The sequence below is a fragment of the Scyliorhinus canicula genome, chromosome 6 (assembly GCF_902713615.1).
Source record: "Scyliorhinus canicula chromosome 6, sScyCan1.1, whole genome shotgun sequence".
In the NCBI taxonomy this organism is placed as follows: domain Eukaryota; kingdom Metazoa; phylum Chordata; class Chondrichthyes; order Carcharhiniformes; family Scyliorhinidae; genus Scyliorhinus; species Scyliorhinus canicula.
In genome coordinates this window covers 75326717-75354625 of record NC_052151.1, presented here as the reverse complement: position 1 = coordinate 75354625, position 27909 = coordinate 75326717, and the positions used below count along the sequence as shown (strand labels likewise).

At 48.6% G+C, this 27909-nt stretch overlaps 1 protein-coding gene across 1 annotated transcript in view; it reads right to left on the bottom strand.

The window, feature by feature from the left end:
* Positions 1 to 22725: 22725 nt before the first annotated feature.
* faxcb (failed axon connections homolog, metaxin like GST domain containing b) overlaps positions 22726 to 27909 on the bottom strand; it is a 104710-nt gene continuing 99526 nt past the window's right edge. The window contains exons 5-6 of the mRNA XM_038799539.1: positions 25880 to 25996; positions 22726 to 23726 (exon numbers count right to left, since the gene is read on the bottom strand). Of these exons, the coding sequence (XP_038655467.1) occupies positions 23428 to 23726; positions 25880 to 25996 (416 nt within the window). The 3' untranslated portion in view covers positions 22726 to 23427. The remainder of the gene's footprint in view (positions 23727 to 25879; positions 25997 to 27909) is intronic.

Sequence of the window (27909 nt, the reverse complement as noted above, 5' to 3'; positions counted from 1 at the left end):
CCCATCCGTAAGGCGGACCGTCCATGCACTGCGTTCGAAGCAGAAAGCCGCCTTTACCACTTCCTTAGGGTTCCCTTCAGCGTCACCAACGGGGTCTCGGTCTTCCAAAGGGAGATTGACCGAATGGTTGACCGGTATGGACTGTGGGCCATCTTCCCGCACCTGGACAATGTCACCATCTGCGGCCACGATCAGCAGGACCATGACGCCAACCGTGCCAAATTTCTCCACACCGCCACTCTCCTCAACCTCACGTATAACAAGGAGAAGTGCGTGTTCAGCACTAATCGCTTAGCCATCCTCGGCTATGTGTTCCAGAACGGAGTTCTGGGGCCTAACCCCGATCGCATGCGCCTCCTCATGGAACTCCCCCTCCCCACTGTCTCAAGGCCCTCAAACGATGCCTGGGATTCTTTTCGTATTACGCCCAGTGGGTCCCAAACTATGCGGACAAGGCCTGCCCACTCATCCAATCCACCGTTTTCCCACTGACGGTTGAGGCTCACCAGGCCTTCAACCGTATCAAGGCCGACAACGCTAAGGCCACAATGCACGCGGTCGACGAGACGTTACCATTCCAAATGGAGAGCGATGCATCAGACGTCGCTCTGGCCGCCACCCTCAACCAGGCAGGCAGGCCCGTGACATTCTTTTCCCGCACCCTCCATGCCTCTGAAATTCAGCACTCCACCGTCGGAAAAGAGGCCCAAGCCATCGTAGAAGCTGTGCGACATTGGAGGCATTACCTGGCCGACAGGAGATTCACTCTCCTCACTGACCAATGGTCAGTTGCCTTCATGTTTAATAACACACAGCGGGGCAAGATCAAAAATGATAACATCTTGATATGGAGGATCGAGCTCTCCACCTACAACTACGAGATTTTGTATTGCCCCGGTAAGCTCAACGAGCCCCCCCCCCCCCCGATGCCCTATCCCGAGGTACATGTGCCAGCGCAAAAGTGGACCGACTCCGGACCCTGCACGACAACCTCTGTCACCCAGGAGTCACCCATTTTTACAATTTCATCAAGGCCCGCAATCTGCCCTACTCCACCGAGGAAGTCAGGGCTATCACCAGAGACTGCCAGGTCTGCACGGAGTGTAAACCGCACTTCTACCGGCCAGACCGTGCGCGCCTGGTGAAGGCCTCCCGCCTCTTTGAACGCCTCAGCGTGGACTTCAAAGGGCCCCTCCCCTCCACCAACTGCAACACGTACTTTCTCAGTGTGGTCGACGAATATTCCCGATTCTCTTTTGCCGCCCCATGCCCCGACATGACGTCTGTCACCATCATCAAAATCCTCAACACCATCTTCGCTCTGTTTGGTTCCCCCGCCTACGTCCACAGCGACCGGGGATCCTCATTCATGAGCAATGAGCTGCGCCAGCCCCAGGGGAAACGGGCAGGTAGAGCGGGAGAATGAGACGATCTGGTGGGCCGTCCAGCTGGCCCTACGATCTAGAAATCTCCTGGCCTCCCGCTGGCAGGAGGTCCTCCCCGACGCACTCCACTCCATTCGGTCGCTCCTGTGCACCTTGACTAATGAAACCCCCATGAACGTCTCTTTGCCTTCCCCAGGAAGTCCACCTTTGGGGTTTCGCTCCCAACATGGCTGGCAGCTCCAGGGCCCGTTCTCCTCCGTAAACACGTTCGACTCCACAAGGCAGACCCGTTGGTTGAGAGGGTACAGCTACTTCACACCAACCTGCAGTACGCTTACGTAGCGTACCCCGACGGCCGCCAAGACACAGTCTCACTCAGGGACCTGGCGCCAGCTGGTTCCCCACAGCACCCCCCGACCCGGCGCCACCCTCCCTTTCCCCGGCGCACCCCACCGCAGCCCCCACTCCAGGACACTCCGTCCTCCCCTTGCCCACACCCGGGGATGAAGAGGATTTCGACAAGCTCCCAGAGTCACCGAAGACCAAACCGCTGCCGGAGTCGCCACCAGCACCACAGCGCGCTCTATGACAGATTAAGGCACCGGACCGCCTGAATTGGTAATATTATCTGTACTTTTAAAACACAATTTCCTGTATATAGTTCTCCAGCACCCCCGCCGGACTCATTTTGTCAAGGGGTTAAATGTGGTAGTCACCACTGATGTATATATTGCATATAGAGGATGTTGATATAGGTGCTGTACAGTAAGGTTCCTGTACTGCTCCCCGTACAGCAGCCATTTCATCAGCAGCTGTAGGAGGCCACACATCTCAGTGTGATAAAGCCTCGATTACATCCTACTCTCGTCTTTGCGTACTTGATAGTACATCACAAGACACATTCATATTGGCACACTCGGTGATCCTCGACATGTTTGAGGGCTGGCTGCTTGGCGACAAGGGTTACTCGCTGGCTGATGATGCCTATCCAGAGGCCACTGACCGACGCGGAGACCCGACATAATGATGCCCATACAGCAACCAGTACAAGGCAAGGAGGGTCGCCCGCATCGTGATGGTCTGCTGCGTCCTCCACAATATAGCCCAGGAGGAGAATGAGGAGGAAGAGCAGGCCTCATCTGGCGAGGAGGATGCGGGGGGAGGGGGGACAATGAGCAGGACATGGGGCCCGGGCAGGCAGCACAATTCCATCGCCAGGGCCAGTGCGCACGGGACGCCCTCATCGCCTAACGTTTCACCGACTGGGGGGTTGCTGGCCAGAGGCACGGACACCACCATCACAGACCCACACTCCCTCACCTCCCACACCACCAAACCGCCCTAAGGCACACCCCCTCCATGATACATACCTGTGGCGCAACCAGCTGGGGCCACTGGATTGGCATTGACAGCGAGTCTAGATCATGGGATGGAGAATGATGACAGCGCGCTCTGCGATGAGTTCCAAGCTCCACATCTTTAGACAATGTCTGGCTCATGCCCATAGTAGCACCTTCCACCTGGGCCATTCCTGCATGTGAGGTGGCCATTCCATCACACGGTCCAATCAAATTCCTGGGGTGCGGGTGCTGGGGTCTGTCGGGACAGTGCGGGGAGGGAGGGAGGGTGGGGAGCACTGGTCCCCCGCCCCCCCACTCCCCCTGGCCAGCACTGACTGGTCCACCCACCCCCCAACCCATCAGACAGAGCACCGAGGTGGGTTTCAAATGTGTTAACAGGTGTTTATTGTGGAGAAATATACACTGTCTGTGCCCTCGCCCCTATAATGCAACTGTGTCCTGCACCCATGCCAACTTAACTGGTGCCTAACTTTCTTTCCTTACAAGCCCAACACTACACCTAGGTGGTTCCCCAGACTATACAGCAGCATTGGAGGTGGCCTGATGTGACTCCTGCCCTGCGATAAGGATCCCTGTTGGCGCTCGTCTCCTGGGGTGACACTGCCTGGATGGGCCTGGCCGCTGCTTGGGTGTCCCGCGTAGCCTGGTGCCGCCCTATGCTGCCCGCTGACCACAAGATGCACCAGATATTGGAGGAGGGGTGCCGGACGTGCTGCGCTGTTCCGGCACCACCTCTGCAAGTGTCAACGGCACGGGCCCCAGCACCTCCTCCTCCCTCGAGGTGCCCGATGGGCCCTGGGCCATTCCATTGGGTGGGGGCTGTGAGGTCCCCTGAGGCCCCCACACCATCTGGTGTTGTCAGTCCTGGAGGCCCGCTCTGGTCTTGACCAGGGTCTGCACATTCGGGGGCCATGGAGCACAGGGAATGGACCATCTCCATCTGGAACTGTGCCACCACCCTGAGGGTCTGTGCCACATCAGCCAGTGACTGGGCCACGTCCTTCTGGGTGCCTGGGTGTAGGCGACATCCCTCTGGGACTGGGCCACCCCGTACAGTGCTTGGCCACGCCGGCCAGCGCCTGGACAATGCCCCCGACGTTCTCAGCCATGCCCTGCTGTGACTGGGCCACGCTGAGTAGCGTCGCTGCAATGTCTCGGTGACTGCCTGTGAGAGGGCAGCCCTGTCCTGGGCCTCGGTCCCTGCCTGCACAGAATTCCCCAGTCCTTGCACACTCTGACCCATATCCAACACCGTCACCCCCATTACCTCTACCGCAGATGCCACCCATGCGGTGTTGGCCTGGGTGGCACGCATGACCGGCACGGCCTCCTGCTGCTGCTCCTATATCCACTTGCTGTACCAGATGTGATGTGTGGTGCGAACTAGATAGTGTCCCACTATGAAGTGGGTGAGGGGCGTGGGTCGAGGGTGGTGAAGGGAGTGAAAGGTGGGGGGGTGAGGGGGATGAGGGGGGTGCCCATTCATATGTCATGGGGATCCGCAACTAAGCAGGGTCTCACTTGCTCTCCTGAAGTCGGTGATCTCCCTTTCCTCCGAGCCGCCGACCATTTCCAATGCCTTCTGCTCGGGCACAGTGAGGGGCTGCAGGTTTGGTGGGCCCCCTCCGGTCTTCTCCCGCTCCCGGCGGTTGTGCACAGCTTTCTCCTTGCCGGAGTGAAGGGGAAACACAAACAGCGAAATGACGCAAGCAGCCCAGGGGTTGGGTAGATGATGGCATCAGTGGCCAGGGCACCCAGCCATTGCAGCTGGCATGGGTGCTGGCATGTGGGGCAGGGTGGGGGTTTGGCCATCCCCCGGGGTGTGGTCCGGGTTACGTGTGTGTGTGGAGGAGGGGGTTTGATGCCAGGGCCACAGTGCTGCCTACTCACCCTGGCCGGCTTGAAGAGGTTGTGTAGTTTCTTCCAGCATTATTGGCCAGTCTGGACGGCTTTGCCCATGGCGCTGGACGCATCTGCCACCTGCGACCAGGCACTGCGAATGGCGGCGCCTGGTGGCCTTCCTCCTGGCCGGGGTGTAGGTCATCCTTTTCTCCTCCATAGTGTCCAGGAGGGAGTTCAGCTCAGCGTCCCTGAACCGTGACGCTACTCTCCTTCCAGTCACCTTGATGACTAGGGTGGTGTGTGTGGATGAATAGATTGTTTAAGTGCGGCTGTGGCGTGTGAGCCTCATGTGCGCCAATCACTGGTAAATCCGGGGCCATTTCGCATGGAACAGGTTGCATTCCACGTGACGGTGGTGCTAGCCCATTTAGAGTTGCAGCTGTTGCACCGTTTTCCCTGTCATAAAACACCACTGTTTCCACACTGGCGTCAGCAGTTAGTCTCAAAATCGGAGAATCCAGCCCATTATTTATTTGTTCCTATCTTATCTCTATTTTATCATAGAATTTACAGTGCAGAAGGAGGCCATTCGGCCTATCGAGTCTGCACCGGCTCTTGGAAAGAGCACCCTACCCAAGGTCAACACCTCCACCCTATCCCCACAACCCAGTAACCCCATCCAACACTAAGGGCAATTTTGGACACTAAGGGCAATTTGGCATGGCCAATCCACCTGACCTGCACTTCTTTGGACTGTGGGAGGAAACCGGAGAACCCGGAGGAAACCCACGCACACACGGGGAGGATGTGCAGACTCCGCACTGACAGTGACCCAAGCCGGAATCGAACCAGGGTCCCTGGAGCTGTGAAGCCATTGTGCTATCCACAATGCTACCGTGCTGCCCCCTTTTTTTTTTACAGCCTTACATCACCATCGCTTTGTCATTTAATCTATCCCGCCTTCCACCTTATCAAAGACCTTTCCTATTATTCTTCCCCACTCTCCTTTTCTGACCTTTATACCTGCTTAAAGCCTGTCATATCCCCAGTTCTGATGAAAGGTCATCGACTTGAAACTTTAATTCTGTTTCTCTTTCCACAGATGCTGAGGATTCCCAACATTTTCTGCTTTCATCAATGAAATATCCATGCCAGCCTTCGACAGGGCCTGGCCAACATCCAGACATGGGGTGACAAAAAACAGGTAACATTCAAGTCACAAAAGCCCCAGGTAATAATCATTTCCAACAGAAAAAAATAACTGGCTCTCCCTGGCCTTCATCATCATTGTGTCCATCCACCAGCAACATCTTGGGAGTGGCCATGAAGGTTGGAGTAACCAGGAGAGCATCAGGACAGTTCAGTCGAGGGATCAACGGCATAATTGAGGGAGACAGCAACAGATGAGCTCAACCAAAGACAGAGTAGTGGATCTTAAAGAGGTGGAGGCAGCCAATTTATCTTGTTGGTAGAGAGGGTGTGGGGTTGTGAGTTCAGTTCAGGTTCCAAGGGGACAAAACTGTTGTAACTGGCATGGTCCAGCTTCAGACAGGGAGAGGGACGGAATTGATGGCGAGGGAATGTGCTGGGAACGTAAGATAAAGGCTTTGGTCCTTCCAATATTTAGTTGAAGGAAAGTTTGGCTCACCCAGTACTGGGAGTCAAACAAGTGGTGGAGGGTTGCAGAGAAGTGGTGGTGTGGTATCACTGAGGGTTGTCACAGTACATGTGGAATTAGACACTGTGGCCAGGATCTGCCAAGACGACCTGAATCTCGAACATTAGTCAGAGAACAGGCAGGGAACCCCCATCAGTTCTGTGCGGGGAGTGGGGGGCAGGGGTCCATTGGAATGAAATACCCAGCCTTCCCCATGATTGAGGTTCCCAACAGCAGAGGTCCCACCTGCTGAGAGCTCCCAACCAGGATTATTATGGGATCCCAGACAAAAGGTGAGTAAAGGCGGGATTGGGGATCACGGGGTGGGGGCCATGGCAGAGGGTTGCGATGGTACATGGCTCAGAGTGACTGATAGAAAAGGTCTTTCTTTTGGGAGGCCTGTCAAAGACAAGGTGTGCAGGGCCATTTTCCGAGGGTATGGGAAACCCATGTGACCCCCATTTGAGCCACCATCAAATTGCAGTGGGCTCATGGATAATCGGTGTCAATTGGCTCACTCGTGAGCTTAAATGACATCTCGCCAAGAGTGGCCAGGAATCCTGCGTCAGCCCCGTCCTTCCTCCGATTTAATCAGGGAATGTTTCCCACTGCTGGCAGACTGATGCAGGGCCTTTCCCATGATTAAGTGGGCCTGGCCACAATGTTTCTCACCACAACGGGCTGCATTAAATCTCACCCTGTATCTTTGGATGATGTCAGCCAGGGGCAGCTTGTTGAAGAGAAATTGGAGATAGAATCATAGAATTTACAGTGCAGGAGGCCTTTCAGCCCTGGCCCTTGGAAAGAGCACCCCACTTAAGCCCACGCCTCTACCCTATCCCCGTAACCCAGTAACCCCGCCTAACCTTTTTTTGGACACTCACGGTAATTTAGCGTAGCCAATCCACCTAACCTGCACGTTTTTGGACTGTGGATGAACCCAGAGCACCCGAAGAAACCCACGCACACACGGAGAGAGAGTGCAGACTCCGCACAGACAGTGACCCAAAACCAGGAATCGAACCTGGGACCCTGGAGCAGTGAAGCACAGTGATAACCACTGTGCTACTGTGCCACCAAATAAAGGTCACTGGTAGATTACAGAACAATGTAACAAAGTCTGGAAGAGGATCCATTGCAGGTGATGGTCCGGCTATGGTTAAATAAGGATAGAACTAGGTGAGGGCAGTCCTACTCAGCCGAGCAGCATAAGAGAATTGATGGAGGAGGATTGTGTTATCAACAGCGCTAACGTTAAAAGTACACCTATTTTGAAATTCATTTTATGGAAAAATAAAGCAAAATGTTCTTGAAACATGGCACAGGTTCTCCTTTAAGCCATCATAGCCAATTAGTCTCCACCATTTAAAATGGGTGCTCACTCAAGAGCTGTTAAGTAACGTCTAATTGCATTAAAGTGCATCAAAACTCAAGGTACAAAATGGATGCAGAATCACTCTAGGGTATGACAACTTGGTGATCTTGGTCATTTGTACACACTGCATAGTTGCATTTGATTGATTGATTGATTGATTGATTGATTGATTGATTGATTGATTGTCTCATGTACCAAAGTGCAGTGAAATGTATGTTTCTGCGGCCAAGGGAGCATACATAGGAAGTACAAAAAGAATAATCGTCAAAAGTACATTGACAAATAGTGATTGGTTACCGTGAGGAACAAGGGCCAAACAAAGCAAATACATGAGCAAGAGTAGCATAGGGTGTCATGAATAGTGTTCTTACAGGGAACAGATCAGTCTGAGGGGGAGTGGTTGAGGAGTTTAGTAGCTGTGGGGAAGAAGCTGTTCCTACGTCTGGCTGTCGGGTCTTGAGACTTCTGTATCTTCTACCTGATGGAAGGGTCTGGAAGCAGCAAAGCCCGGGTGTGAGGGGTCTCTGACAATGCATTTCCAGTAATAACCATCCCGTTATAAATAAGTGAACATGTTTAAAACTATTTCACATCATCAGTCTACCACAAATTAATTTTTTATTTGCAATGCAGTGCTGTTGAGTATTTGCTTTTTAACGCTCAGTGCTACAGAGAAGGTGCGGATATGGGCTGAGATTTAAAAATACGTTAATTTGAGGTGCCCAGAGCATGAACAAATTAAGAAGAGGCTGTGGTCTTTCCATGCTGGAGGAATGTAAAGCAACTAAGACATTAATGCACTGCCGGTCCTAACAGTTCTTCATAGGTAGCAGTGAATGAGGCTGGAGACCTCTCCCCCTTAATCTTAGGGTAACAAATGAATAAAAGTGAAACACAGAACAAATTTTGCCGAAAAAAGTGCCCAATAAGGAACAGTTTTACAACATCATGTTTAAATAGCTCCTTTGCCACATTAAAACATCCCAATGCACTTCAAAGGAGAACTTTAAAATAAAATGACATTCAACCGCATAAAGACACATTAGGTCATATGACCAAAAACTTGGTCAAAGAGGTAGGTTTTTACGGTGTCTTAAAGAAGGAAAGTGAGGTGGAGAGATGTAAGGAGGGAAACCTTAGAATCCCGACAACTGAAAGTACAGATGGAGCAGTTAAAATTGGGGTGCTCAATCGGCCCGATTTAGAGAAACACCGATATCTTGGAGGGTTGTGTGACAGGAGGAGGTTACAGAGATGAGAATTTTAAAATCAAGACGTGGTTTGACCCAAAGGCAATATAGGTCAGTGAGCACAGAGGTGATAGGCCGGGGAATAAGGCTAAGTAGAATGTGGGAAACCAGGCAGGAGCACATTAGAAAAGTCTAGAGGTAATGAAAGTATGAAAGAGCATTTCAACAGCAGTTGAGGTTAAACAAAGTTGAAACTGCACAATGTTGTGGAGGTGGATATAGGCCGCCTTAGTGATGGTGCAAATAAGAGGTCAAACACACAACCCGAGGTCAAATGTGACACCACGGTTGTGAACAGATTAGCTTAATCTCATATTGTTTACAGGGAGAGGAATGGAAGGGGATCAAAAATTATGGATTCAGTTTTTAATCAGAAGAAATTTCCATTTCTGCATTATGGATGTTGGATAAGCAGTCCAATCGTTTAACAGCAGTGGAGCACTCAAGAGTTGGTGAGGTAGACCTGGGAGTCATAATATACACCAGTATATCATGGTGCAGACACACACACTGATGGACACACACAGGGACCAATCAACATGTACAAACACCGCAGCCAATCACCAGTTAGAATACACACACTATAAAGGCAGAGGGCACCATGCTTCCCACTCATTCTGGGTGCTGCCTCTCAGTGTAACAAGAACTCATCCAGCCCAGCACAGACTCACACCACGTGCTGAATCAACTGGTTCGGACAAGGCTTAGGTGTCTAGTTTAAGTTAGCATCATTTAGACCCACAGTCATCGTGTGTCAGTTAGTTAGAAGTAGTTAATAAAATTGAGTTGAACCTTCATCAGTGTTGGAAGTGTCTGTTCATCTCTCAAGTCTACACGAGCCAACACTTCATGGTACCAGAAGTTGAGGGATGCTAGCACTTCTGAGACCTACCTTTCAGTGATCTGCCTTCCACCAGTCTCGCGCCATCCTACAGAATGGACTCCGTTTGCCAGCCGCCGCCTCTCCGCATTGCCGGGTATCTGGGCTCGAACTGGAAACTTTTCAAACAGCGCTTCCAGCTGGACCTCGAAGCCAGGGACCTGGAAGCTGCCTCAGACACACGTGAGATTGCTCTCTTCCTCGTCACAGCCGGGGACCACGCTCTACACATTTTCAACTCGCTCACCTTCGATGAGGGGGAAGACAAATCGAAGTTCAAGACCGTAATTCTAAAGTTCGACAGCCACTGCGTGGTCGAGGTCAACGAGAGCATTGAGAGATACATGTTTCAGCAGCGAATTCAGGGTAAGGACGAGCCTTTCCAGTCCTTTATTACCCACCTCTGCGTCCTTGCACAGTCCTGCAACTACGGGTCCATCTCTGATTCCATGCTCTGTGACCAGATTGTTTTGGTGTTCAATCTGAGCCCCTGCGCCAGCAGCTACTAAAAGTAAAGCAGCTCACACTTTCCACAGCCATTGAGACCTGTGTACTTCATGAACATGCCTCCATGCGCTACTCCTACATCCAGGCCGCTGAAACGGCGCGGCAAGCCCCTTACGAGGTGTGGTGAATCATAATAGCATAATTCACACTGTTATCACACATGTTGTACCATGCCTCTGTAAGCTCGGCACACGAGCAGTTGCGCGGCTCTGCCCCTAGGGGGAGGTGTACTGGGAATGTACGGAAGTTTGTACTGGGCTCCACCCTTGGCTCCGCCCATGACTCCTCCCCCCACTGGTTGTATAAAGCTTGGCAGTCGGAGCCTGCCTGCCAGTTCATCTAGAGTTCGTCTCGTCACAGGCAGGCTCTGTTGTAAGACGATTAAAACCACTGTTCACTTCTAACCACGTGTCGCGTGAATTGATGGTCTCATCACGAGGCAGAACGGGTCCAAATTATTAAATCTTTTCAGGCTCCGGATCTGAACTATGGCGGCCATTTCGCGTCCTTTTCGCAGATTCCCGCGCTTACACGCAGCGAGCGTGCTGACATCACGGACCGCTTTGCGCAGGTGCGCACCACGCTCGATCGCCCCACGCATGCGCGGTGGCACGACGAACATTACGACGCTCTGGCGTGCGGCAACTGCGGCTCCGCCCACTTAAAGCGGCAATGTCCCGTGAAGTCCCGACGCTGCCTGCAGTGTGGCAAACGAGGCCACTACGTTACAATGTGCAGATCTTCCCTGCCTGCTGTTTTTAGGAGGTCCACCCAAAAACACAGAGGCGTCAGGGCTATCCAGCCTGCCATCAATTAACCTACTCCAGACCTTGCTTCCGACTGTGCCTGCGATGACCCACAGGTCCCGTTCCAAATCGGCGTCGTTACCACGAACAGGATGTCCCCCAACCGTGGCACTGAACCCGTCCACGTCCACAGAGCCGACCAGGATGATGAGTGGTGTGCCACCCTTACGGTCAATCGGTCCCCTGTCAGGTTCCGCCTGGATACTGGCGCTACTGCCAATCTCATTGCGTCGTCTGATTTTCGCAAGCCCTGCGTACAGCCTGCTGTCCTGCCATCCGCGTGTAAATTGCTGGACTACAATGGCAATGCCATCGCTGCAGCAGGTCCTGCCGCCTTGAGGTGACACGTCGTGCTCACAGCCATTCTCCCGTTTGAGATTGTTGCTGCCTCAAAAGCCTCCTTGCTTGGTGCGCAGGCGTGCAAGCTGCTCCACTTAGTGCAGAGAGTACACTCTCTCTCTTCAAGCGATGTGTCTGCATCCTCTGACAGAGACTTCAGGGTGCAACTCGACTCCATCATTCAGCAATACCATGATGTTTTCGAAGGCATGGGTACGCTCCCGTACATGTACAAAATCTTACTCAATCCCAACACCACACCTGTCATTCATGCACCTCGCAGTCCCAGCCACCCCGCAGGAACACATTGCCCGCCTTAAGCGCGTTTTCAGGCGCATCCACAAACACGGCCTCCGCCTCAATAGAGCCAAATGTTCCTTCGGACAGTCGAGTATCAAGTTTCTGGGGGATCACATCTCCCGCCAGGGGGTGCGCCCAGACGAGGACAAGATTGCAGCAATCACATCCATGAAGACGCCTGAGGACAAGAAAACGGTCCTCCGGTTCCTCGGTATGGTGAATTTCCTCAGGAAGTTCATCCCGAATCTCACCTCACACACCGTGGCCCTCAGAGACCTGATCCGCAAAACCACAGATTTCTGATGGCTCCCTGCTCATGAGCGTAAATGGCAGGAGCTGAAGGCCAAGCTTTCCACGGCCCGATGTTGGCCTTTTTCGACCCGACCAAAGAGACTAAAATCTCTACCGATGCCAGTCAGTCGGGGATTGGTGCCGTGCTCCTGCAACGAGACGAGGCCTCGTCATGGGCCCCCGTTGCGTATGCGTCACGGGCGATGACCCCCACAGAGCAGCGCTATGCACAAATTGAGAAAGAGTGTCTCGGCCTTCTCACTGGAGTCGTGAAGTTCCACGACTACGTCTATGACTTCCGCAGTTCACGGTTGAAACCGACCACCACCCGCTTGTAAATATTATCAAAAAGGACTTAAATGACATGACGCCTCACCTCCAGTGTATCCTACTCAAGCTGCGCAGGTACGACTTTCAACTGATCTATACCCCTGGCAAGGACCTTGCCATTGCCGATGCCCTCTCAAGGTCGATCACAACTCCGTGTGATCACGACAGCTTCATTTGCCAACTAGATGCTCAAGTTCAGCTTGCAGCCTCCCATTTGCCAGCTTCGGATGCACGACTGATGCAAATTCGCCGTGAGACAGCGGCTGATCCACTTCTGCAGCGGGTAATGCGTCTAATGTCAGAAGGGTGGCTCAAGGACCAATGCCTGCAATTTTACAACGTCCGTGATGACCTGGCGGTTGTCGACAGGGTGCTCCTGAAATTGGATCGCATCATCATTCCACAAAGCATGCGCCAGCTAGTGTTGGAGCAACTCCATGAAGGCCATTTAGGAATCGAGAAATGCCACCGCAAGGCCAGAGAAGCCGTCTACTGGCCAGGCATCAATGATGATATCACCAATGTGGTGCTCAACTGCTCTACCTGCCAACGTTTTCAGCCCGCCCAACCACGGGAGACCCTGATGTCCCATGAGCTCGTCACATCGCCTTGGACCAAAGTGGGCAGCGACTTGTTCCATGCATTAGGCAGGGACGACGTCATCATCATCGACTACTTCTCCAGTTACCCGGAGGTCATCAGGCTGCACGATCTCACATCCTCGGCTGTGATCAGGGTGTGTAAGGAGACATTTGCCCGGCAAGGCAATCCGCTGACGGTCATGTCAGACAATGGCCCGTTTCGCGAGCCAGGAATTGGCCGGCTTCGCCTGACACTATAACTTCAAGCACGTTACGTCCAGTCCCCTATACCCCCAATCCAATGGGAAGGCGGAAAAGGGGGTCCCCATCGTTAAGCGGCTCCTCAGCAAGGCCGCCGACGCCGGCTCAGATTTCCACCTTGCTCTGCTAGCCTATCGCTCCGCCCCGCTCTCCACCAGCTTGTCGCCTGCTCAGCTACTAATGAACCGCACCCTCAGAACGACGGTGCCATCGATTCTCACTCCCAACCTCGATTATGGCCCCGTGCTCCACCTTATGTGCATGTTTCAACTGCAGCAGAAAACGTCCTAGGACTCACGGGCTGCTGACCTTCCCGACATTCATCCACGCGACAAGGTTCGCATCCACCTCCCAGATGGCGGCTGGCCTGCACCTGCTGTCATCCTAAGGCAGGTGGCCCCCCGCTCCTTCCTGGTCTGCTTACCGGATGGATCTATTCAGCACCGCAACAGGCATGCTCTTCGCCTGGTTCCAGGGTCGTCACGGGAGCCTCCGACCAGCTCTTCCATTGATCCCGCCGTGGACTGTGTGGCACTTCCGGTCACTCTGCCTGCCCCTGATGGTGCTGCAGCCCTCCCGGCTCCTGATGCGCCAGCCATTGCCCAACTTTCATCAGTGTTGGAAGTGTCTGTTAATCTCTCAAGTCTACACTAGCCAACACTTCACTGGGTACCATCATGTGCATGTGAAAACTATTACAGAGCTTTCATATGAACTCAAAGTTAAGGATTTGGTAGGCAAGAGTGATCATAATATAATAAAATTTCATATTCAGTTTAGGTGAGAAACCTAGGTCTGAAACTAATGTCTGAAACTTAAATAAAGGCAATTGCAAAGGTCTGAGGACAAAGTTGGCTATGGTGGAGTGGGAAAATAAGTTTAAAATTATGGTAGCAGTAAAAAGCCCCCGGCGTTTAAGGAGAAATGTCAACCCTCCCCCCAAAAAAATATATATTTCATTGATAAAGAAAGACTCTACTAGAAGAATGGTTAACCAAGGAAGTTAAGAAATGCATCAAATTAAAAGATGAGGCATACGATGCTGTGAGAAATAGTGGCAGGGCAGAAGATTGAAAAAATTTTAGTAACCACAAAAGGAAGACTTAAAAATATATAGAGAGAAATTAGAATATGAGAGTGAACTAGCAAGAAATATAAAAACAGATACGAAGAGCTTCTACAAGTATATTGTTATGTATAATAATCACTTATCATCACAAGTAAGCTTCAATGAAGTTACTGTGAAAAGCCCCTAGTCGCCACATTCCGGCGCCTGTTCAGAGACCCCCATCAAAGAACCCATCAGAGACCCCCAATAGAGACCCCCAACAGAGACCCCCATCAGAGACCCCTGACTGAAAGCTAAAGAGCAGTCCAGGCAGTAGAGTGAAAAATCACTGCATTCTCACTTACCCTACTCCAACATCTGCTGCCTCAGCCAAATGTGTTTAAAGCAGCAACTATTACAAGAGTCATGGGCTTCCTTGAAAGCCAAGTTGACTTCAAAGGGCTTCAAATCTCCAGATAGCCTTTGAAATGCAAATCTTCCATTCAATTTCAACTGCCGTACATTACATTAGTCAGTGATTGACAGATTTATTACTCCAGAGACAGGTGCTTGGTGGATTGTTGATCTATCTTTCCCTTCACACTTGAATGCATCTCAAGTACGCTTTGATGTTAACAATGTTTATAAACACTTTTGCTATGACTGACAGTTCCTCACCACATTAAAAGCAGTTAAGTGCTTTCTGCTGTTGGTGGTGTAGCCATGCTGGCCACGCAAAATGGACACTGAGCCAAAGTAAAATGGAAGACAGAAGGAAAAGCCTGTTTAGTGAGTGCAGACAGTCTGCTCTCAACTAATTAGCATTTTGCAAGCAGCAAACCAGTTTCTGGCCAGGTGCAAGATCTCCAAGCCAAAGGTGTTAATGGCAAAGCGCTTAGCATTCTGATGAGGCAGCCCAGATCCAGGCACGAACAATGGCAACATTTCCATCTCAATGTAACACTTAATTGGTTGCGCAGACAGGATGGCACCAAAGTAACGAATATCGAAACCACCCCCCAACACCGAGGAAGGCCCTCGCATTGGAGGATTTCGAAGGTAACCGTTTGGAAACGCTCCAATCGGTACCGAAAGGTAGAGCCCGCCCAGAAGGGGGCAAGGACATTAGAGAGGGGTATAAAGGCAAATTCCCCACATAGCCTGTCTGTTAAACCCGTGCTCCGGCTCTGACTGACATCTTGCATCCTGACTCCAGCCGTTGAGCACCAGCCGCCGAAACCGTAAGTTCAACGCTCGCTACGCGATCCAAGCCCACTAGACCCCCAGTACCAGAACGCTTGCTGAAGGCTGCAGCACAAGACCAGGACGAAGGCCTCGTTCTCTGACCTTGCCTGTTCCTGTTAGATAAGTATTCTGATCACTTAAGTTTGGTTATAGCTTAGTCTCTTAGTGTGTGCATGAGTATTTATTATAACTGTATAATAAATATTGATCGTTTGAACCTTACTAATCGGTGTATCGTCTTTATTACTTTGAACTTGACCTTGGAATACTTGTGACGGTGTCTATACGGCACCTGGCGACTCCAGAGCTGAATAAATACATAGAACAGAGCCTAGTAGTGTTAAGCACACGTCGAATACGGAGGCGTGTTAATACACTCCAATAAACGCGTTTTACAACCACAGTAAAATGTGCAACAGTGGTGTCTATAAATGAAAATGAAATAATGGGGGTCTCCTCAAATGGGGACCAGATGGAATGGGACTTGTGGGGGTCTCCCAGGGGATCAGAGGCCTCCAGGTCTACTGAGCAGTCATATCAGTATATTTATAATGATAAACATGAAATAGACCAATGGGTAATTGATGATATTGATGACACCATTACTCTTAAACATCAAGATGGGATAAAAGTGATCAAATGTGTCCAGATCTTGCTGTCAAAGTAATGGTGAGGTTAATGGGATCACTGTATTAATGTGCTGATGGTACAGCAAATTCAGGTGAAAGGCAGATATGCGATTTAACTCAGATATACAAAGGGTGTACAGGGTATGTCTCTCAACAACAATGGCATATCACTGATTTTCTCACCATTGAAAAGAATAGAATGTTATGAATTTGCTATATTTGCAAAGTAGATTCAAACTAAAATTGCCACAGGAAGTTAAGTCTTGTCTTTTGACACTGTTAAAGATTACCAACCAACCGCTGGCACTGAAAATGAACTATTGCAAATGTGGAGTTTCATCCCTTTAAGTATTAAAGTTGGACATTTTAAAAATTTTCAGATTTTCTTTACTTTTCCATTGTCCTTTTTTCTTTCTCTATCTCCTACTCCCGTCCCCCAGCCGCATGTTTCTTAGCGGTGCGCCGTTCACTGGCAGCGGGATTCTCTCTTCCTCCCGCTGGTCAATTGGATTTCCCGTTGAAACCACCCCACAGCAGAAACCAACAGGCGGGGGGGGGGGGGGGGGGGGGGGGGGGGGGGGTGGGGGGGGGGGGGGGGGGGGGGTGCTGCCAACAGCTGGCGAACTCCAGCCGCTATGTCTCTTTCTGCAGGTGATTTAACACTGAGTTCACTTACTTTAACTTCCTTCTGAGTCCTTATGTTATTAATTTCACAATCCTTCAATCAAATTGGTCCAGGGGATACATTGGTGGTTATGCTTTTCATTCAGACCGCTTGCTGGATGTTTCGGATCCACTGGAGAATATGGGAAGGATTATGGGCCTGTTGGGGAGGTTTGGAGGGTTCTCGGAGTACAAACTGGACATAGGAAAAGCGAGATATTCCCGGTGAATGAGCTGGCACAGCGGGCTAATTTAGGGGGGATGCCATTTATGGTAGCGAGGGATAGGTTTAGGTATTTGGGGATTCAGGTCTTGAGGGAATGGACGGGCCGCCACTAGTGGAACTTAACGAAGCTGGTGGAGGAGGCTAGGGAGGATCTTAGGAGGTGGGATACACGCCACTTAATGTTGGCATGGAGGGTTCAAGTGGTGAAAATTAATATTCAGCCGAGGTTCTTGTTTATCTTTCAAGCTCTCCCGATCTTTATACCAAAGGCTTTTTTTCAGAAAGTGGACACAATCATTTCTGACTTTGTATGGGCGGGGAAGGTGCCGAGGGTGGGGAGGACCCTGCTACAGACGTAGAGGCAGCAGGAGTGTTGGCGTTGCCAAACTTGCTTCACTATTATTGGGCGGTGAATTTGGACAAGGTGCGGCAGTACTAGAAAGGAGAAGCGGTAGAGTGGGTTAGGATGGAGAAGGAATCTTGTGAGGGGTCTAGTTTGAGGGCTATGGAGACGGCAGCTTTGCCAATGTCTCCGTGTAGGTATTCAGAGAGCCAGTGGTGCAGTCCATGGTGAAGATATGGATTCAATTGAGGAGGCATTTTAGGGTGGAAGGGATGTCGCTGCTAACATTATTATCATAGAATTTACAGTGCAGAAGGAGGTCATTCGTCCCGAGTCTGCACCGGCTCTTGGAAAGAGCACCCTACCCAAGGTTAACACCTCCACGCTATCCCCATAACCCAGTAACACCACCCAATACTAAGGGCAATTTTGGACACTAAGGACAATTTATCATGGCCAATCCACCTAACCTGCACATCTTTGGATTATGGGAGGAAACCGGAGCATCCGGAAACCCACGCACACACGGGGAGGATGTGCAGACTCCGCACAGTGACCCAAGCCAGAATCAAACCTGGGACCCTGGAGCTGTGAAGCGATTGTGCTAACCACTATGTTACCGCGCTGCCCACGGATTTGATTATTGTGCAAAATTAAAGCACATGGCATTGGGGGAAGTTATTGAGGTGGATAGAAAACTGGTTAGCAGAGAGGAAACAAAGGGTAAGAATTAATGGGTCCTTTTCAAATTGGCAGGCAGTAACTAGTGGGACCCAGCTATTCACAATATATATTAATATATTGGATGAGGGAACAAAATGTAACATCTCAAAGTTAGCAGATGATACCAAGTTGGGTGGGAGGGTGAACTGTGATGAGGATGCAGGGATCCTACAGCATGATCTGGACAGGATGGGCGAGTGAACAAATCAATGGCAGATGCAGTATAATTTGGTTAAGTGTACACTTTGGAAGTAAAAACAGGAAGGCAGATTACTACCTGAATGGTTGTAAATTGGGAGAGGGGAGTGTGCAGCGGGACCTGGGTATCCTTGTGCACCAGTCGCTGAAGGTAAGTCTGTAGGTGCAGCAGGCGGTAAAGAAGGCTAATGGTATGTTGGCCTTCATTGCGAGAGGTTTTGAGTATAGGGATGTGTTGCTGCAATTATACAGGGACTTGGGGAGGTCACACCTAGAATATTGTGTGCAGTTTTGGTCTCCTTTTCTGAGGAAGGATATTCTTTCTCTCGAGGGAGTGCTGCGAAGGTTTACCAGACTGATTCCAGGGATGGCGGGACTGTCACATGAGGAGAGATTGACTAGGTTGGGATTGTTCTCGCTGGACTTCAGAAGAATGAGGGGGGATCTGACAGAGTCTTACGAAATTCTAACAGGACTAGACAGGGTAGATGCAGGGAAGATGTTACCAATGATGATGTGTCCAGAACCAGGGTCACAGTCTGAGGATTCAGGGTTTACCATTTCAGACAAAGATGAGGAGCCATTTCTTATCCTAAAGAGTGGTGGACCTGTGGAATTCATTACCACAGTTAGTAGTTGATGCTAAAACATTGAATATATTCAAGAAGCGGTTGGATATAGCACTTGGAGAGAATGGGATCAAAGGCTATGGGGAGAAAGCAGGATTATTATATTGTGTTGGATGATCACTATGATCGTGATGAATGGCGGAGCATGCTCGAAGGGCCAAAAGGCCTCCTCCTGCTCCTATCTTCTATGTATCTATGTAATCATGGGCTTGAGGCGGGGGTGATGGATAGTGTATACAGGAGGTGGAGGGATGTGGGGCTGGGCAAGGTGAGGGATCTATCAATGGAGGAAGGGTTTGCCAGTCTGGCAGAGCTCAGGGAGTGGGTAGAGCTGCCGAGCGAGAGTGAGTTCAGGTATCTGCAAGTTAGGGACTTTGCGTGAAATGTCTTGAGGGGGTTCCCTAGGTTGCCAGGAAACACCATGCTGGAGTGACTGCTGCTTCCGGATGTGGAAGGGGAGGGAAGAATTGGGATATATATAAGTGGCTGGGGGAGCAGGGAGGGGAGCGGGTGGTGAAGATCGAGGAGAAATGGAAAGCAGAGTTGGGAGGGGCGATCAATTGGGGAATATGGAGTGAGGCACTGCAAAGAGTCAATGGGACCTCCTCTTGTGCAAGGATGAGTCTGATACAGTTTAAGGTGGTGCACAGGGTGCATATGACTTGGACAAGAATGAGTGGGTTCTTTCAGGGGGTAGCAGATGAGTGTGAGAGGTGTGGGCGGGGGTCAGCGCTCACATGCACATGTTTTGGGGTTGCGCAAAATTGGGAAGATTCTGGGCGGGAGGGTTCGCGGTCTTAGCCAGGATAGTGGAGGACGAGGACCCATTGGTGGCGATATTTGGGGTTTCAGAGAAGTCGGAGCTATTGGAGAGGAGGAAGGCCGATGTCGTGGCCTTCGCCCCTCTGATTGCACAGTGGCGAATTTTGCTGGAGTGGTGGTCGGCATCGCCGCCGGGCGTAGCGGCTTGGTTGTATGACCTGTCCGACTTTCTGCGATTGGAGAAGATCAAGTATCCGTTAAGGGGCTCTGCAGGGGGGTTTGAGGAAAGGTGGGGGATGTTTGTGACCGTGTTTGAGGGGCTGTTCGTCGCCGGGGGTGGGAGGCGGTGCTGAGGGTGAAAAAGGGGAAAAATCTGTACAAACTGTATAGTTGATTGTTGGGAAGTATGTTTCCCGGGGTGTTTATTCGCTACAACCTGTTTTGATACATGTTTGTAATAAAATACATTTTTTTAAAAATGCATTCCACTAAGTTCCCAAATGCTGCTTTTCTGATGTTACCAGCTGACATGCTCTGCAACTTAGCAGACGGAAAGTTTTTTTAAAAATGGAACCCTGCCATTAGATGTCCTGGGCATTGTTGATTCAGACACTATTTTATGAAGCTTAATTAGCCAAATGATATCAAGCACCATCTGACTGGTACTGCAAATATCATGATGAATATTTTAAACAGCCCAGGTATTCAGATGCTATAGAAATTATTTCATTTTTCAAACACTGTTCAGATGTAAATATATTTGTAATAAGTTGCTGTAGTAACACTTCTCCTACCTTTTGAGAAGTCGACTATTTGAGGTATCATACTTGGCCCCATGAGCAACACTGTTGTGTTTGAGCTGCTGCTGTGTTTGAGGTACAGACGATAGAATGAACAATCCCCAACCAATAATTAATGAGACAATGGGCAAATTACTCTTTCTCCTTTCCCCCGTCAAGACACAATAGCCTAGATAATTGCTGTAAGTAATATTAGTGGATGGATATTTAATGTATTTGCCATTCTTTTGCCTGCTATTTCAGTAAAATCATTGCCTGTTTAAAATAAATGGGTAATGTCCACAATAAAAACAGAGGCAGGAATGTCTCCAAGCAACAGTGTACTTTGCTCCCAGGCCTTGGTGATACCACCGCAAAGTTCACAAGAGTGTTACGGGTTAATCTGGCTCCTCCATCACTAACTGTGTTGGTTCAATTAAAATGTTGTGCCACACGAACCACTGTATTTCTTTTCACTTTAGGGCACAGAACAGATTATAAAATCCATGTTATATAGACAGACAGCTTGTATTTGGGATGAGATGTTAAATTGAGGTCATGTCTGCCCTCTCAGATAGACATTCAAGATTTAATGGCACCTTTCGAAGATGAGTAGAGGAGATTCCTCCAGTGTCTCGACCAAAATGTGTTCCTCAGAAACATATTTTCAAAATACTGCGGATGCTGGAATCTGAAACAAGAACAGAGGATGCTGGAAAACCCAGCAGGTTTGGCAGAATCTGTCGGGATATAAAACAGAATTTATCTTTTGAGTCCATTTGACTCTTCACCAGAGCCAGTCATTTATCTCATTGCTGTTTATGGGCCGTGTCCAAATTGGCTACCACATTTCTCTACATTATGGGTGTGATCGAACGGCCACTCTGCGCCCGAAAAGCACCCCGCAGCAACGTGGTCAATAAAAGCCGGGAGACCACGCACCCGGCTCGCAACGTCTAGCGAGATCTAACGTGATGTAAATCCCGCCCATTGTGGTCGGGATCACTTTTTGACACCTCTGCTGATTAGAGCGAGTCGCAATCTAACATTAGTCTCCTGAGGTATCCGAGGCTTTGGTATCCATCCCTTGTCTCGGAGACCTCAGGCAAGCGCCGCTCAGCACTGGTCCCCATTTGTGGGATGGAAGGCACTTATGGAGGTCTCCCAAGGGATTGGAGACCCCAGGTGCATGCCCTGTGGGTCGGGTGCCACCTGGGTGACAGCCTGGCATTGCCAATGTGCCCAGGTGCCAGTGCCATCTGGAAGGGGCACTGATGGAGTTCCAGGTTGGCACTTCAAAGGTGCCAACCTGGCATTTTTTGTGTGCTGGCGATTGAACCATGGGTGCCCTGTGTGCATGTTGGGGATGATGCGGGGCATGGGGGGTGGTGAGAACCCTCCCATAGTGCGTTAGTAGATTGGGGAGGTTAGGTGTCGCATTTGGTGCTTAGGAGATCGGCACGCCATTTAAAAATGGCGTCTCAATCTCTCACTGCACTGAGGATTTACGGCGATCGGAGCTCCTCGGTGTAGAAAATGAGGCTATGCTGCCTTGGCCGTGCATTCCCTGCTGAGGCGCCTTATTTAATGCGACTGGCTTTGTATAGCCATGTGTTTCTCAGCGCTGCGAGCTCCGGCAGACACGCAGCTAAATGCACTCGCTATGGAACTTTGTTCCCATTTACTTGAATCGTGCTCTATCACGGAGTGACTACATTTTAAAAGTACTTCATTTGCTGTAAAAGGTCCTATAGGATACCTTGACGGGATGAAGGGAACTGCATGAATGCATCTTTTTTCTTCCATCCAGCTCAATTTGCCGTGAATATTTTCTCATCTATGGAAGAAAGAATGGGCCATTGTCATAACACCTACGAGGACCACGGTGAAACCATTGTCGATCTCCCTGTGGGACCCGTGGAGCTTCCCAGGTAGGGGGCAGAGGACACCCAGCTGGAGCTCCTTAAAGACTACACATGAAAGCCGGCCCAAGCAGGGCCAGCAGTTGTTGGTTGTCCCAACAGGGACTGGATTGGAAGAAAGTTACTGCTGTTGGAGTATTCCACATAGTTCAATAAATCCTTGTCCTGCTACTGCTGGCTTCCTCAAGTTGCTGAAGCCATTTACAGCAGAGCTATCAGTAGTCAGGAAATATTAATTGCTCCCAAATTTTTGACTAATTATGTGGAAAAACGGCAGTGTTTCCAAGGACTGCACCATAGAAATAATACAAAACAAGGAGGAGCAAACGGACTAAGAGTGTATGTTACAGAGAACATTGTTAAAAGTTACTTTCCAATTCACACAATGGCAGATTCTATGAATGCAACACAGTTTAATATATAAAATCCCAGAAAACTCCTACATAATCTTATTCAATGCATATATAATTGAACCTAGTAGATAAGTGTGTAGTTCATTTAAGTACGCCACTGCTCTCCCATGCACACTTTAAAAAAGTATCTAATTGAATTGGCATTTATACACCATGTTCAAATGAAAGTGATCCACTTTCAACTTTAACTACAGCATAAATCTTTGTGTGATACAGTACATGACAGTCATCCAAGTGCCCTGCAATGAAGGCCTTATTTATACTATGACAGATCTTGATTTCCAAACATATTATAGCATGTTTAGATGTATGTGGTTTTGGATTATTTAAAATTAATGATGGGAAGTAGCATGTTCTTGCGACATAGTTATAAAGAATTACAATGTTGAAACCAGATGCTGTGACATTAGGCACACATGGCTACATATTGTACAGCGACTATTATGGCTGAATGTGTTTTTCTATTAGCTCCACTTAAGTAGATACCTCAGTTAATTACTATACATTTGACAAAAGTTACTTTCTTGGAGATTTTCTGCGATGGCAACTGGTGATATTATCACATTGGTCCGAATAACAGTACCTGAACTGAGTGATTCCTAGTGATCTCCAGACTAATTGTGTACGGTGCAAAATATACAATAATGTATTTTACTTTAACTCAAATTTGTTTTCAGCATGTTCATTTGCCCTGCTCGTTATCTGTGTACTCTTCCATGTCCACATCTGAATCGAAGAGTGAATGGCCAGTGTAATCAGTATCTGGAGTCTGGGAATAGGAAACACTGTTCTCAGTTACTTCTTCATCAAAAGTTTCTGTGCGAGAGTACAAGCTGAAGTCTTGTAGTGGTGTGGGAGTCAAACTGTCTTCACTGGACTCATCTTCATTGTCGTATGAAGCATCATCACTCTCTTCAATCCATTCAGGCCAGAACCTCCTCTTAATCCTTTCACAATACATGGCAAGATTAATCAGCTCATCTGGGGGAAAAAAAGACAGAAAGTATGTGCACACAATTATGTCACATCTCTGAGCATTTTGGCCTTCAGAATAACATCTCAAAAGATACTCAGTATTAGGTTCTCTAGAATAATTTGATCTCCAAGTGTGGAAAGAGTACAATATGACTTGGGCTAAATCAATGGTTATATTTGCATGAAGTCAATCTATTTGAATCTTATCACCCAGATAGATTATGTTAATGTATACAGTGAATATCCCTGTTAGCTCCCAACATTTCTCCAGATTAGAAGTAATGATTGTTTTCAGAAATTCTCAAAATAACGAGCCCACACAATGTCAGAAATCTCTCATATTAATATATGCTAAAAATCATATATAGTCATTTGTTCTCAGAATTTGCTGATCAATTGAAAGACAAAAACAACCATTTTGCGTCAACAAATCTGGAAAATGACACCTTCCTTATCAGATCGCCTTCATTCTTGAGAATACATTTCACCTACTTTGGGAATAACCTTGGGAGAGTCCATTTTAGACTCTACCTCATTTCCAAGGAATGAAAACTGGGCAGGTTTTACAATGGGTACAATCCATTCCGTAAGATTAAAAATTAACCCCTCTATATGAGTAGATCATATCTTGGTTTGTTCCTTGAAAAACCATGGACCAGTTAAGTGGTGTCAACGGAATACCAGCAATATCTCAATGGATCCTGAGCACATAGCAAGGAAGCTGACCTCAAGCCTCTCCACTGCTGCTTTTATTGGGTCAATGGCCTTTGCCAAGTCTTCAGAGGTTTCCATTCTCAGCTTCTGAAATTGAGTGTTTAAAAAGTCCACTAATTATGCCGTACACCACTGGGCTGGGGCCACAGACTCCGGACCCAATGCCACCCCGCCTTCAACCGCGCTCTCCAGAGCCTCGCAGTCTGTCTCGTGCCACTTTATTGCCCCCAGTTAATCTTCGTTGGATGCATACCGAACCGCTCAGGCAGTTTGCCGACACCTTCGCTGATTGGAATCCGGATTTTGGGATTGCATTTGAAAGCCCGGACTTGACTCTTAGGTAAAAACAAAATTTCCCTGTGTAGGGGCCACCAAGTCCACGGGCGACTAGCCACAACCGGATATTTCTTTTTATTTCTGTTTCGTAAAATAAATAAGAGGGAACAAAAATCCTCAGATTGCGGACAGTATTTTCATTCATCACAGTTATATCCTTTCTGTGTGGGTCTCTCCTGCTGCATCCTTCTGCAGGGTTTAAAGAACCATCTCAAAAATGAACAAAACAACATTAATCATATGCTTTAAAAATTAAATAATTTATAAAACCCATCAAATAAAAATATCTGCACACCTTATGCTATAATGTGGTTCTTATTTGTTTGACACTGTTTGAATCAAATTTAATTATTTGTTATATAGTATGTACAATTTCATCACAGTCAGTCAGTTTGTAAGAGGGGACCCATAATTCCGAACACTCCTCGAAGCTCTGGAGCAACTACAAAGCTGTTTTGACAAGAAATAGCAGCCACAGCCATATTGAGAATTTCACAATACTGGCTGCTGTGACTTAACATTGCCACTGGAGGTCGCTGTGTTTTTTTTTTCAAAATACCAAAGGTTTAATTTTAAACATTAATAGTCCTGGCCCAGAATTTCTCTAAAGCTTAAGCTGCAGCAATGGCCCAAGTCAATGTAAAAGTTTGAAGCAAGTGATTTATGTCCACTTTCATGTTATGTCAGAATTTCCTTGATCTCTTGCACAACTCCATAGAATCTCTGTAGAAATCTTCTACAGACGAATTTCACAGTTCTGTTTCCTGTGCGAAAGCAAATTTCCTGAATTTACACTAGTGCTGAACTGTCTTTAAATTTACACCAATTACGTTAGGCCCAAAATCATATTTCAGCTGCTCCTGGTGATTTTTTTTTGGAATTTCTGTTTCCACCTCACTGAGACCCACCATGTGCTTCTGTGTCTTTCGATGCATCTCTATGTTGCCCGAATGATTTAATTCAAAATTTTTAAATTATACAAATTAATATTTTTAAACCACCTGTTCCCAATGTGCATAAACGGTGATTCGCAGGCTTCAATCTTTTAACGTCACGCATAAAGAGTGAGTGAAAGCAGCAAATTGAATATTAACTTGATAATTTCTTACCTCTGATCAGCCTTTCCGGCCTGGTTCCTGGCAGCGTCCACATCGCCTGAGCCAATTGCCCAAATACAGCAGCATCCACTGTTGAAGGCCTTGGGCCCATGATGTACTTCTTATCACCTAAAACGACCAGATCAATATAAATACATTTGTTTTTTTCCCCATTTCTTCTTCATTATTACCCCCATCACCCCAACCATGCCTTGCCCCCAAACCTTAAACGACTGTTTTGTTCGGAGGAATGAAAGGGACATCTTCACATTCTATTGCCAACAATGTTCTTCAGCCAGGGATTGCAAAGTGTGTAAAACCTGTGCAGATGGACAGAGTAGGCAGGAGTAAACTGTTTCTATTCATGAAAGGATCGAGAACGAGATAGCACAGGTTTTAAAATAATTGGCAAAAGAAGCAAAAGCGTTGTGAGGAAAAATCCATTTACACAGCGAATAGTTCAGGTTTGGAATGTGCTCCGTGAGCTTGTGGTGGAGGCAGGTTCAATCGAGGCCTCAATCAAAGAGTGAATAAGGTGATCCTTTGAAAAACAATCTGCAGGGTTTAGAATGCAGGTGAATGTCACTATGTAAAATGCTCATTCGGAGAGCCAGTTCAGATGCAATGGCCGCAATTCTCCAGCCACGTGGCTGCACATTTGTCTGATTAATAAGGCCTAAATTATCAAATGGTACTGTACATAAGCTTAGTGATGAGAAGTCTTAATTTGCATACTGTATTATTGGGATGATTTGTGAATTTTGGGGTATGGTGTTAAGAAAGTCTAAAACTTGGCTTCCCTTTTAAGTACCAAATGCTTTGATGCAGCTTTAAGAAAGAACGCGGGGATCCTTTGGGAGTGAACTGTAGTTATCGCCAAGACACAGTTGGGCCTTTGGGCTCCAGCAAGTCTGATCAACAGTAAAGAGAAGCCAAAGCTACTATGCAGATTGGCCAGGAAGGTAGCCTGAGAATTAAAATGTTCCTGGGCCTGTGCTCAAAGATACAAGATACGGGGTGCAATTCAACTCAATGGCAACAAAGTCCCATAGCGAGCTTGTTTAGCCATGGCAATACACTACTCATGTTAAATAAGGAGCCTCAGTGAAGAAAGTATGGCCAAGGCCACACATAGCCCCGTTTTCACCCCAGCCTGATTGCCAGCACACATAAAATGCAAGCTTGTCACCTTGGCAGTGCCAATATGGCACCCTGGCAATGCCCCTGCCAGTTGGGAATGCCACCTGGGCACCCTGGCACTGCCCAGGTATCACCCTGACCAAAGGGCATGCAGCTGGGATCCTCCGATCCCCTGGGAGACCCCAAGAGTGCCGTTCCCTCTGGTGCCCGTTTGTGAGGACCAGTGCTGGGCGACACTGCCGAGGTCCCTGAGGCAAAGGAAGATCCCACGCCTCAGGTACCTCTAGAAACTGCATATTACAGTGAGACTAGCTGACTCGCTCTAATATGCAGATGTGTCAAAAAGCGATCCTAACCACAATGAGCGGGATTTACATCGCAACGTCACATGAGATCACATTAGATCTCGTGAGCGTTGTGAGTCCGGTAGCACAGTTGTTAGCACTGTTGCTTCACAGCTCCAGGGTCCTGGGTTTGATTCCCGGCTTGGGTCACTGTCTGTGCGGAGTCTTCACGTTCTCCCCGTGTCTGCGTGGGTTTCCTCCAGGTGCTCCGGTTTCCTCCCACAGCCCATAAAGATGTGCAGGTTAGGTGGATTGGCCATGCTAAATTGCTCTTAATGTCCAAAATGGTTAGACTGGGTTACAAGGTTAGAACTGGCCTTGGGCTTAAAATGTTTTTGAGGATCTTCAGGTAGAGATACAAATTAAGGTTAAATTGTTGCGGGGTCTCTAGACGCGTTCTTCTCATTGGACAAGAGTTGTCAATATTGGGTTAAAAGTCATAAGTTGTGTCGAATCAGGTGCACATACATGGGTTAAATGTTGCAAAACTACCTAGGGTATAAAAACCAGGGTATAAAAACAGATCACTGAGATCTTTGTCACAGGACTCTTACAGGA